Source organism: Grampus griseus (genome assembly GCF_964374135.1).
Source record: "Grampus griseus genome assembly, chromosome: 18".
Classification (NCBI taxonomy): Eukaryota; Metazoa; Chordata; class Mammalia; order Artiodactyla; family Delphinidae; genus Grampus; species Grampus griseus.
This window is the reverse complement of record NC_139012.1, coordinates 54796274-54809826: the sequence shown is the minus strand read 5'-3', so window position 1 is coordinate 54809826 and position 13553 is coordinate 54796274. Positions and strand designations below refer to the sequence as shown.

The following is a 13553-nucleotide window of genomic DNA, read 5'->3' as shown; positions in this document are numbered from 1 at the left end:
TTGGAGAAATGTCTATTTAGGTCTTCTGCCCTTTTTTTTAATATATAAATTTAATTTAATTTATTTATTTTTGGCTGCATTGGGTCTTTGTTGCTGCGTGCAGGCTTTTTCTGGTTGTGGCGAGGGGGGGCTACTTTTCGTTGCAGTGCGTGCACTTCGTTGTGGTGGCTTCTCGTTGCGGAGCACGGGCTCTAGGCGCACAGGCTTCAGTAGTTGTGTGGCACGTAGGCTTAGTTGCTCTGTGGCTTGTGGGATCTTCCCGGACCAGGGCTCGAACCCACGTCCCCTGCATTGGCAGGCGGATTCTTAATCACTGCACCAGCAGGGTAGCCCTTCTGCCCATTTTTTGAGTGGGTTTGTTTTTTTAATATTGAGCTCATGAGCTGTTTATATATTGTAGAGATTAATCCTTTGTCCGTTGATTTGTTTGCAAATATTTTCTCTCATTCTGAGGGTTGTCTTTTGGTCTTATTTATGGTTTCATTTGCTGTGCAAAAGCTTTGAAGTTTCGTTAGGTCCCATTTGTTTATTTTGTTTTTATTTCCATTACTCCAGGATGTGGGTCAAAAAAAGATCTTGCTGTGATTTATGTGAAAGAGTGTTTTTCCTATGTTTTCCTCTAAGAGTTTTATAGTATCTGGTCTTACATTTAGGTCTTTAATCCATTTTGAGTTTATTTTTGTGTATGGTGTTAGGGAATGTTCTAATTTCATTCTTGTACACGTAGCTGTCCAGTTTTCCCAGCACCACTTATTGAAGAGACTGTCTTTTCTCCATTGTATATCCTTGCCTCCTTTGTCATAGATTAGTTGACCATAGGTGTGTGGGTTTATCTCTGGGCTTTCTTTCCTGTTCCATTGATCTATATTTCTGTTTCTGTGCCACTACCATATTGTCTTGATTACTGTAGCTTTGTAGTATAGTCTGAAGTCAGGAAGCCTGATTACTCCAGCTCTTTTTTTTTCCATCAAGATTGCTTTGGCTATTTGGGGTCTTTTGTGTCTCCATACAAATTTTAAGATTTTTTGCTCTAGTTCTGTAAAAACTGCCATTGGTAATTTGATAGAGATTGCATTGAATCTGTCGATTGCTTTGGGTAGTATAGTCATTTTCACAATATTGATTCTTCCAATCCAAGAACATGGTGTATCTCTCAATCTGTTTTTGTCGTCTTTGATTTCTTTCATCAGTGTCTTATAGTTTTCTCAGTATGGTCTTTTACCTCCTTAGGTAGGTTTATTCCTAGGTATTTTACTCTATTTTGTGGCAATGGTGAATGGGATTGTTTCCTTAATTTCTTTCTGATCTTTCGTTGTTAGTGTATAGGAATGCAAGAGATTTCTGTGCATTAATTTTGTATCCTGCTGCTTTACCAAATTCATTGATTAGCTCTAGTAGTTTTCTGGTGGCATCTTTAGGATTCTCTATGTATCGTATCGTGTAATTTGCAAACACTGACAGTTTTACTTTTTCTTTTCTGATTTGTATTCCTTTTATTTCTTTTTCTTCTCTGATTGCCATGTCTAGGACTTCCAAAACTATGTTGAGTAATAGTGGCAAGAGGGAACATCCTTGTCTTGTTCCTGATCTTAGAGGAAATGCTTTCAGTTTTTCACCATTGAGAATGATGTTTGCTGTGTGTTTGTCATATATGGCCTTTATTATGTTGAGGTAGGTTCCCTCTATGCCCACTTTCTGGAGAGTTTTTATCATAAATGGGTGTTGAATTTTGTCAGAAGCTTTTTCTGCATCTATTGAGATGATCGTGTGGTTTTCATTCTTCAGTTTGTTAATATGGTGTATTAATTTGCCTATACTGAAGAACCCTTGCATCCGTGGGATAAGTCCCACTTGATCATGGTCTATGATCCTTTGAATGTGTTGTTAGATTCTGTTTGCTAGTATTTTGTTGAGGATTTTTGCATCTATATTTATCACTGGTACTGGTCTGAAATTTTCTTGTTTTGTAGTATCTCTGTCTGGTTTTGGTATCAGGGTGATGGTGGCCTCAAAGAATGAGTTTGGGAGTGTTCCTTCCTCTGCAACTTTTTGGAAGAGTGTGAGGATGGGTGTTAGCTCTTCTCTAAATGTTTGATAGAATTCACCTGTGAAGCCATCTGGTCCTGGACTTCTGTTTATTGGAAGATTTTTAATCACAGTTTCAATTTCATTACTTGTGATTGGTCTGTTCATATTTTCTATTTCTTCCTGGTTCAGTCTTGGAAAGTTATACCTTTCTAAGAATTTGTCCATTTCTTCCAAGTTGTCTACTTTATTGACATAGAGTTGCTTGTAGTAGTCTCTTATGATGCTTTGTATTTCTGTGGTGTCCATTGTAACTTCTTTTTCAATTCTAATTTTTATTGATTTGAGTCCTCTCCCTCTTTTTCTTGATGAGTCTGGCTAAAGGTTTCTCAATTTTATCTCCTCAAAGAACCAGCTTTTAGTATTATTGATCTTTACTGTTGTTTTCTTTGTTTCTATTTCATTTATTTCTGCTCTGATCTTTATGACTTTTTGCTTCTACTAACTTTGGGTTTTGTTTGTTCTTCTTTCTCTAGTTCCTTTAGGTGTAAGTTTAGATTGTTTATTTGAGATTTTTCTTGTTTCTGGAGGTAGGATTGTACTGCTAAAAACGTCCCTCTTAGAATTGCTTTTGCCACATCCCATGTGTTTGTGTTTTTTACCTTTTTTTCCCTGTAATTGATTTCTAATCTCATAGCATTGTGGTCAGAAAAGATGCTTGATATGATTTCAGTTTTCTTAAATTTACTGAGGCTTGATTTGTGACCCAGGATGTGGTCTATCCTGGAGAATGTTCCATGCACACTTGAGAAGAAAGTGTAATCTTCTGTTCTCGGATACAGTGTCCTATAAACATCAATTAAATCTGTCTGGTCTGTTGTGTCACTTAAAGCTTTTGTTTCCTTATTAATTTTCTGTGTGGATTATCTGTCCATTGGTGTAAGTGAGGTGTTAAGTTCCCCCACTATTATTGTCTTACTGTCAATTTTCTGTTTTATAGCTGTTAGCATTTGTCTTATGTATTGAGTTGCTCCTTTGTTGGGTACATATATATTTGTAATTGTTATATCTTCTTTTTGGATTAATCCCTTAATCATTAGGTAGTGTCCTTTCTTGTCTCTTGTAACATTCTTTATTTTAAAGTGTATTTTATCTGATATGAGTATTGCTGCTCCAGCTTTCTTTTGATTTCCATTTGCATGGAATATCTATTTCCATCCTTTCACTTTCAGTCTGTATGTGTCCCTAGGTCTGAAGTGGATCTCTTTTAGACAGCATGTATGTGGGTCTTGTGTTTGTATCCTTTCAGCAAGCCTGTGTCTTTTGGTTGGAGAATTTAATCCATTCACGTTGAAGGTAATTATTGATATGTATGTTCCTGTTACCATGTTTTTAATTGTTTTCAGTTTGTTTTTGAGAAGTTCCTTTAGCATTTGTTGTAGAGCTGGTTTGGTGGTGCTGGATTCTCTTAGCTTCTTGTCTGTAAAGCTTTTGATTTCTCTGTCAAATCTGAATGAGATCCTTTCTGGGTAGAGTAATCTTGGTTGTAGGTTCTTCCCTTTCATCACTTTAAATATATTCCACTTCCTTCTGGCTTGTAGATTTTCTGCTGAGAAATCAGGTGTTAACGTTATGGGAGCTCCCTTGTATTGGTCGTTTTTCCCTTGTTGCTTTTAATAATTTTTCTTTGTCTTTAATTTTTGTCATTTTGACTACTATATGTCTCAGCCTGTTTCTCCTTGGGTTTATCCTGCCTGGGACTCTCTGAGCTTCCTGGACTTGGGTGGCTATTTCCTTTCCTATGTTAGGGAAGTTTTCAACTATAATCTCTTCAAATATTTTCTTGGGTCCTTTCTCTCTCTCTTCTCCTTCTGAGACCCCTATAATGTCAATGTTGGTGCATTTAATGTTGTCCCAGAGGTCTCTTAGGCTGTCTTCATTTCTTTTCATTCTTTTTTCTTTATTCTGTTCAGCGGCAGTGAATTCCACCATTCTGTCTTCCAGGTCACTTATCCGTTCTTCTGCCTCAGTTATTCTGCTATTGGTTCCTTCTAGTGTATTTTTCATTTCAGTTATTGTATTGTTCGTCTCTGTTTGTGTGTTCTTTAATTCTTCTAGGTGTTTGTTCTTTAACTCTTTGGGGTCTTCGTTAAACATTTCTTGCATCTTCTCAATTTTTGCCTCCATTCTTTTTCCGAGGTCGTGGATCATCTTCACTATCATTATTCTGAATTCTTTTTCTGGAAGGTTGCCTATCTCCACTTCATTTGTTTTTCTGGGGTTTTATTTTGTTCCTTCATTTGGTACATAGTCCTCTGCCTTTTTATTTTGTCTGTCTTTCTGTGATTATGGTTTTCATTCCACAGGCTGCAGGATTGTAGTTCTTCTTGCTTCTACTGTCTGCCCTGTGGTGAATGAGGCTATCTAAGAGGCTTGTGCAAGTTTCCTGATGGGAGGGACTGGTGGTGGGTAGAGCTGGGTGTTACTTTGGTGGGCAGAGCTCAGTAAAACTTAAATCCACTTGTCTGCTGATGGGTGGAGCTGGGTTCCTCCCTGTTGGTTGTTTGACCTGAGGTGACCCAGCACTGGAGCATACCTGGCTCTTTGGTGGGGCTAATGGCAGACTCCAGGAGGGTTCACCAAGGAGTACTTCCCAGAACTTCTGCTGCGAGTGTCCTTGTCCCTGTGGTAGCCACGTCTGCCCCCTGCTTCTTCCAGAGTCCCTGCAATACTAGCAGGTAGGTCTGGTTCAGTCTCCTATGGGATCACTGCTCCTTCCACCTGGGTCTTGGTGGGCACACTACTTTGTGTGTGCCCTCCAAGAGTGGAGTCTGTGTTTCCCCCAGTCCTGTCAAAGTGCTGCAATCAATTCCCACTAACCTTCAAAGTCTGATTCTCTAGGAATTCCTCCTCCCGTTGCTGGACCTCCAGGTTGGGAAGCCTGACATGGGGCTCAGAACCTTCACTCCAGTGGGTGGACTTCTGTGGTATAAGTGTTCTCCAGTTTGTGAGTCACCCACCCAGTGGTTATGGGATTTGATTTTATTATGATTGTGCCCCTGCTACCATCTCATTGTGGCTTCTCCTTTGTCTTTGGATGTGGGCTATCTTTTTTGGTTAGTTCCAGTGTCTTCCTGTCGATGATTGTTCAGCAGTTAGTTGTGATTATGGTGTTCTTGCAAGACACAGTTCTTGTCATTTTTTTTCTTTTCCTTTGTGCTTCCTCTAGTTTCACTTGTTCACAGGGTGCTTCATGCACAGGCCTCACACCTGGCACTTCACATCAGTGACTATTGAGAAATGGCTGATCTGACATCTCAGCTTGGCGGGCTGGCAAACTGAATAATTTTTAAATATAAGTATGTTTCATTTGCTAAATTTGGCATCCTTAGCCGTATGCACTGTGTGTAGTGAGTGAGTGGTCAGTAATTGTTCAGAGAATGAATTTATATTGGATTCTGATGTTGGCCTTATGAAGTTGGCAGGGTGTAGTAAGTATTTTCCTTCTTAGTTTTACAGGTGAAAAGAAATTGAGGTTCATGGACTTAAAATGCCTTCCCCAAGTTCACAAGTTACTAAATTGTTCAGTGTGGCCCAGGAAAAATACTTATCCTTCTGTAAAGCAGTTGCTTCTTTTCATAGGTTTTTCTGTCTGGACTGAAGAATTTATATTTGTAGGATATATTCGGGAGGATGATTATTTTTATTGTCCTAACCCGAAGTAATATATATTACTTTGTTAAACTTCCAGTTTTTAAGCTGTGTTTTATGGGAAACAAATGGAAAGAATTGTACTTAATTATATCTTAATGTAAATGATGAAATTTTTGAATCTTTTTTATACAGCAGAGGGAGACAATGTTAAAATACTGAAAATCTTTCTCTGGGTTACTGAGTCTTGTTTAGTGATGACACTAAAAGGGAAAAATAGTAATTTGCTTTTCATACGTTTGCAGGCGTCTTGAATCATTTATGTGGTTGGATAAAAGGGTGCATTTTGCTTGGGAAAATATTCCTGAAATTAGAGATTCTGTAAAATCTGTGGTTTAAAAGGGCTATTTCTTTGCCTTTTGAGAATCCTGTTTTCTTTCTCACCTTCAAATATGCATGTTGCGGGCTTCCCTGGTGGTGCAGTGGTTGAGAGTCCGCCTGCTGATGCAGGGGACGTGGGTTCGTGCCCCGGTCCGGGAGGATCCCACATGCCGCTGAGTGGCTGGGCCCGTGAGCCATGGCCGCTGAGTGGCTGGGCCCGTGAGCCATGGCCGCTGGGCCTGCGCATCCGGAGCCTGTGCTCCGCAACGGGAGAGGCCACAACAGTGAGAGACCTGCGTACCGCAAAAAAAAAAAAAAGAAATGCATGTTGTATATTTATGTAATAATAACCATTGGTTAAGTGTTATTAATTCAAACTAAATCTAATTTGCAATGAAAAGAGGAAGAGGTAGTATCCTTAAAATACTGAAATAGCATTTCTTAACTAAATTTTTTCTTTTTTCGGGGGGGCTGGTGCCGCACTGCTCAGCTTGCAGGATCTTAATTCCCTGGCAGGGATTGAACCTGGGCCCTGGCAGTGAAAATGCTGAGTCCTAACCACTGGACTGCCAGGGAATTCGCTCAATTAAATGTTTTACAGTGTAATATGTAATATGTTTTTCTTAGTCAGAATTCATATTTTTTTAGTACCTTTAGTAGTTATTTCTACGTTCTACTGAATACCAGCTTACATATCTGCCTATTAATCCATTTTTTTATTAAGAAGCTGTAGTGGTTCTTTTATTTCATTTTGTTAATATCGTGACAATATTCTCTTATCACAATCACAGGATTATAACTTCAGTAACAGCTATGCTGTGAAATATTCATTTTAAAGATTAATATTCACTCCCTGTAAGAAAAAATTAGAATTCTCAGAATCCTTTGGAGTAAATTTGCCCTTGTGGAAATGTTCTTGTGTTCCTATTTTTAGTCAAAGTAATTTTTTGTATTGTATCAATATAAAATATGAAGGCTTTTAACTGAAATTGTGGGAAATAAAAATGTGTGTCTTAGAGACAAAGAGCCCCCTTCTGCCTTCTTAACCCACTGACATTTGAGAAGTTTTAAAATTCCTTTACTTGATATTCATAGAAGAATCTTAATTATGATATAATGGGGTTGGAGGTGTCCCGGCAGGATACTACTGCTTTTTGAAACACACAGATGTGTGTGGGGTTTTGGATTATTGTTTTGTTATGCCTTTTTGATATGGTCGTGGTAATAGGGTTTTTTTTGTTGTTGTAGTTGTTTGTTTTTTTAAATAACTTTAGTTGCTGATATCCACAAATTGTAGAGCTGCCTTTTCTATTAATGTGTATACATTTATTTTCAAAAGAAAAGGATTTTACTGTCCATACTGTCTGTAGCTGTCTTGTTAAACTTATTCATTATGGGTATTTTTTTTATGCCCTTAGATGTTTTACAGCAAAGTATTTCATGATAGGCATTTACTGTAGCTTATTTAGCCAATGCCATGTTGTTTGACCTTTGGAGAATTACAGTAGGTAACTGTTTTGATTGCTGTGTATTATCCCATGTAATCCTCACAGTTACTGAATGGTGTAGGTATTGTTATTACCTTTTTACAGGTATGGAAACTGAACCTAGAGATGTAAAATAATTTGCCCAGATTTTCAGCTAATTGTAACAATGATGAAGATATTCATAATAGCATTCAGTTGTTACTTGCCAGACACAGTGCTATATTGTTTTCATACGTGGTTTTATTTAAGCCTCAAAAGAATCCTAAGTGAGGTAGACCCTATTAATCCCATTTTACAAGCGAAACTGAGGCTCAGTGTGATTAGTCATACATCCAGCAAGTGGCACCTATTTGTGACTCTTTTGGAATTACACAACTGACTGTTTTTGACTTGTCCTCAACCTCTGCTTATTTCTGAGGAAATAAAATAAGTAAAACTTCTAGCAGAAAAAGACACTTCCAGCAGGTTACTCTATTTATTGGCTCTCTCATCTCTAAAATATAGGTGGTTTTCTCTTCTCACTTTCTGTTAAGTGAGATGATATATATGAAGCACTTAGTACATGGGGTATGTAATAAGTGCTCAATAAATATTACTGCTATTATTATTTAATACTGATGATTTAGTTTTTATTCAGGTTTTTATTCAGGTTGTAAAAGCAATAAATGCATATCATAGAAAATTTGGAAAAATATAAGTGAGCTGAGAACGTAATCAGTCTCATTACTGATGACATTTTGGCATACTTCCTTCCAGATAATTAGATATTTCCCAAAACTTAGGTCTGTCACTACAGATGATGGATGCTGGAATTTTTTGTTTATGGGAATGTGTCTTCTGATTGATTTCTTCAAGAGGAATAGAGGTGGTGGTCTTATGCACCAGCATAGTGCCTGGCTCACAGTAGGTACTCAATAAATACTTGAACTGAGCTTCTAGAACTTCGGAGAAGTTTATTCAGTTCCTCTTCATTCATTACCATCTTTTGCATTAAAAACAATTATAGGGCTGCCCTGGTGGCGCAGTGGTTGAGAGTCTGCCTGCCGATGCAGGGGACACGGGTTCGTGCCCCGGTCCGGGAAGATCCCACATGCCGCGGAGCGGCTGGGCCCGTGAGCCATGGCCACTGAGCCTGCGCGTCTGGAGCCTGTGCTCCGCAACGGGAGAGGCCACAGCAGTGAGAGGCCCGCGTACCACCAAAAAAAAAAAAAAAAAAAACAATTATAAAATGATTTGAGTGTAAAAATAAAGACAGTAGATATGCAGTCTGGCCTCAGGGAAGACCGAGCTATTCTAATATTGGACAGAGGGTTTTGGTACAGCAATTAAATGTGCAAAGAGCTGACTGAGAGAATACTGGAAAAGCTGCATTCTAGAGATCAGGAAACATTTATTGACTGCAGACTTGAAACAGATGGTTCTCAAAAGTTTGCCAGAAAAAAATGTTTACCAGTAAACTGCACAGCCCTCTAGTCTCTGGGAAAGATTCCTTCACCATCAATTTGTAGTAGTAAGTGGGAGGTCACTTACCTCTTTTTAAGAAGGTAGTGTCTGGAAGAGCCTTGACCCTTCAGAAGTATGACTTTTCTTTAAACCTGAAGTTCCATTCATTGGAAAAAATTAAACTCTCTGCTGTGCAAAGGAGACCTTAGAAGTGGGTGGTAGTACACATAATATTGAAAACTGACAACCCAACAGAGGAGGGATTCTTATTAGTAGTTTGTGAATGCTGCTTTGGGATATTACGGCACATTGAAAGCCTTCCCTGTGCATATGAGAGCAACATTCAAGCAAACTACCAAAGGTTTGTTTGTTTGTTTTTTAATTGGAGTACAGTTGCTTTACAAAGCTGTGTTCGTTTCTACTGTACAGCAAAGTGAATCAGCTATACATATTCATATATCCCTTCGTTTTTGGATTTCCTTCCCATTTAGGTCACCACAGAGCACTGAGTAGAGTTCTCTGTGCTATACAGTAGGTTATAAACTACCAAAGTTTTAAGTTAACTTTTAAATTATTTTTGACTTAAATAAAAATAGAATGGCTGATTAATGGTCCCAATAAAAATATCTGAAATTGTACTGGTGGTAATTTGAGAAGTATCTGTCAGAATCATTTTTAAAAGCATATATAAGCATTAAAAGTGAAGTAGGTGTAAAAAGGAACTCATAGAATATTAGTCTCTCCCCCCTTTTACCTTTTAAAAAAGCTGTTTTAAATGGTTTATTATGTGCACCTCTTTTAATGAATGGATTAAGTATAATTTCAAGTTCAGGTCAGCATGTCTCAGTTGAAACAGGTTGTGACTTAGGGCTTTGGCTTTATAAAGACCTCTTTGTTCATAGTGCACAATTATTTAGGTTATAGAGGCTTTCAGAGATGTGAGTGCTCTTCATGTGAAACAAGGGACTTTTTATAGATGGTGCTTAGCTCAGGAACACGTGTGAATATAGGGTGCCCCGTGGCTGAGGTTAGTTAAGGATAGTTTTGATGTACACACTGTTTGTGAGGTCTTCATTTCTGGATGAGTTGAAAATTAAAGGAGCAAGATGCAGTTTTAAATTTTAGTATAATATTAATAGTCCTTTTCAGTAACTATTTCTGTGTCATTGCAGCTGTTGGATTTCTGACCCTTTTTGATAAATATCCCAGCAGTGACAGCTTAAAATAATCAGAGTACTTTCACTTAATACTGTGTATGAGAAAATATTGATAGTATTTTACTTTATAAAAGTTAATCATAGTTCATTTTAGGGAATTCTGGAGATCCTTTTAAATGTTTGATTTTATTTATGTAGAATTTAAACATGTAAATTACATTAAAAATGCTAATTGTTTTGCCCCTTTTCTAGTGAGATTTGTTTCCTGCTTTTCTCATGAAAACATTTTTTGTTACATTTCTGTGCGCCTTAAGAAAATACCCTTCCATTCCATCACTTCATATCTGACTGAAAATATTGGCAGATTTCTTTTAGTGTTTTGTTAAAGTATTTTAAAATGCACATTTTAAGGATTCTCCCCCTAAATGCTGTTGGTAGAAAGATTACCAGTAATTGTTAATTTAGATGATTCATCTTCCCCAAAGGGGTCAAAGAACCAAAGTGTGACACAGTAGGCTTTTCTTTTTGTAAAGTCTGTCTTCTGGGTGTTTTTCTACTTACAAAAGTAGTAATTCTTTTCTTAGAAAAAACATTAGAATATAAAATTCTAATTTGATTCGTAAACCATTTGCATAATAATTATAACTGTGTTTATCATCACTGTAAATGCTTATTTTTGCTAGGCTAAAAATGAGGGCGAGAGCATTATTTGAATAAGGAAAGCATAAGGTAAGTGCTATGCCAGTGTATGTTACGGTTAAGGGTAGATTCTAAGGGAGCAGCCTTGATTAGAGAGTTAAAGATGCTTTTAACATTTCATTGTAGTAAATGGCCTTAGTTTAAGCCTTCCGAAGCTCCTCATGGTCTGTAAAAAATATGTAAAAATGTTAGCATAACTTGTGTTACCAAACCAGGTCCATCTACCCAGTGCACAGCAAGCCAAACACTGGGACACCGGGGTTTGCAAAAGGGAAAGGGTTTGTTCGTGAGGCAGCCGAATGAGGAGATGGGAGAACAAATCTTGTATCTGCCTCACCAGAGGTGAGGGGCTTGGGATATTTATGGGATAAAGAAGCAAGGTGGTCTGAGGTGTGGGAAACGATGATGAAGTGAGGTCATTGGTGTTCTGTGTAGGCATATCTGAGTTACATGCTGCTTCGTGGGATGCATGTTCAGAAAATGGCGTTAGCATGATTTGGGGGGTGAAGATTTTTGCCCTCTGATGTCAAAAGGTCATCCATGAGATACTCGAGACGGCCCAGTTGAGTGGTCAGTGGTCTTGACTGGTTTGAACTGGGCAAGAGTAGCTCCATGTTCCTGGAAAACAGTTACCATTACTATAATGCCCCATATATCAGAGGTGTTTTATATAGGGAATAGTTAAAGGAGTCTTGTGATATGTTGTTCGGGTTACATGAAACTTGGAGGGTATGCAGTTTGCAAGAACAATTAAAGTGAGCTTAATCAGTGAAGGCAGGTTACAGGATGTTATTTATCAAGCAAGTTATAGTTTAAGGGATCTACCTGGTGACTGCCCTCAGTTTCACTTGTATCATTTTTATACAATGGAATGAATTTCTCTACTCTAAAACAGGTTAATGTACATGGAAATGTAGTAATTCCTTTAGAACATGGTTTCTCAGTGGTGGGCACTGTTAACATTTGGGGCTGAATAATGCTTTGTCATGGGAATTGCCCTGCATGTTATAGGATGTTTAGTAGTACCCCTAGTCACTCCTCACTCCCACCTCAGTTGTGATGACCCAACAGTGTATCCAGACATTGCCAGATTTCCCCGGGGGACAAAATTACCCCTGGTTGACAACACTGCTTTAGAAGAAAAGCATGTGGATTTCAAGACTCTTAATTGTAGTTTATAGTGTGTATGTATATTGTTTTTGAAGGGTGGCTTTTAAGTAGAAACAAAATAAATGTTTCAAGTTTTTCGAATTTAACTTGGTATAGTTTAAGGAAACTGTTTGAGGACACTGTTCTTATAAAACATTGATAAGTTAAAGAAATTGCATTTTTTTCACTGTTTTGTGTATTTTACATTGAATAATAGATTTTATTTGGTGTTTCCTCTAGATTGAAATTAAAATGAAAAAGCCAGAGGCTGTGAGATGGGAAAAGCTAGAGGGGCAAGGAGAGGTGCCTAACCCCAGACGGTTCATAACAGGTTTGTTTTCTGGCCTTGATGAGCTTTAAATTCATATTGTGTTATATAGTTGAAATTAAATAGTAATGAGTATTCTATTTTCATTATTTATGTTCCCAAGATAAGATACATTGAATATAAGGAGGTTGCTCTGTAATGAAAACAGAGTATTTCTTATGATGGTTCTAACTTCTTAAACTCCATAAGAATACAGATAAATGGCAGCAAAAGCCCAGAGGGAATTGGGATTTATTGTTTATCATGTCAGTTTGTGATGTCAGTTGGGGGTTGTTTGCTTTTGTGTGTTGGCCTTTCCTATTTTTTCTTTCTGTGTTTTACGTGAATTAGTAGTTTACTCTGCTGATGTATCTCCTCCTCTTCCCTTCTCCCCTCTTATTTATTCCTTTCTGTTTCTTCTAATTATGTCAACTCTAATTTCCTGGAATTTCAAGGCTTCACAGTGAAAAGTATCTAGCCCATTTCTCCCTCTCTCTCTCTGTCTATGTCTGTATGTCTGTGTCTCTCTGTCTGTCTCTCTCTCATGTTTTGGCTGTGCTGGGTCTTCGTTGTGGTGTGCGGGCTTCTCTAGTTGTGTGGTTCAGTAGTTTTAGCACACAGACTTAGTTGTGCCACGTGGGATCTTGGTTCCCCGACCAGGGATCAAACAGGCCCCCAGCATTGGGAGCGCCGAATCTTAACTGCTGGACCATCAGAGAAGTTCCCCATTTCAGTATATTTCTCTTTTTTTTTTTTTTATAAATTTATTTATTTATTTTTGGCTGCGTTGGGTCTTCATTGCTACACGCAGACTTTCTCCAGTTGTGGCGAGCAGGGGCACTCTTCATTGTGGTGCACGGGCTTCTCGTTCATTGTGGTGCACGGGCTTCTCGTTGCGGGGTCTTCTCTTGTTGTGGAGCACAGGCTTCAGTAGTTGTGGCTCATGGGCTCTAGAGCGCAGGCTCAGTAGTTGTGGCTCACGGGCTTAGTTGCTCCGCAGCATTTGGGATCTTCCCAGACTGGAGATCGAACCCGTGTCCCCTGCATTGGCAGGCAGATTCTTAACCATTGCACCACCAGGGAAGTCCCTCAGTATATTTCTAAGAGGTGGAGGCAAACAGCTAATGAAGGCCTAAGGCAGGCTTAGGGGTAGAATAAGGTTGATTGCTTAACCCTTTAAGGGACAGACTATGTTGTGGTCAGTTCTGAGCATAGGCAATAGGCACATAGGTATTTTTCTAATGGAATGATTAA

The 13553-nt window shown here is 38.4% G+C and overlaps 1 protein-coding gene across 1 annotated transcript in view; it reads left to right on the top strand.

The window, feature by feature from the left end:
* The window catches only part of SUGT1 (SGT1 homolog, MIS12 kinetochore complex assembly cochaperone), a 43472-nt gene that overhangs the window by 17256 nt on the left and 12663 nt on the right, over positions 1-13553 (top strand). Inside the window, exon 11 of the mRNA XM_082675527.1 lies at positions 12233-12323. Coding sequence (XP_082531653.1) covers positions 12233-12323 — 91 coding nt within the window. The remainder of the gene's footprint in view (positions 1-12232; positions 12324-13553) is intronic.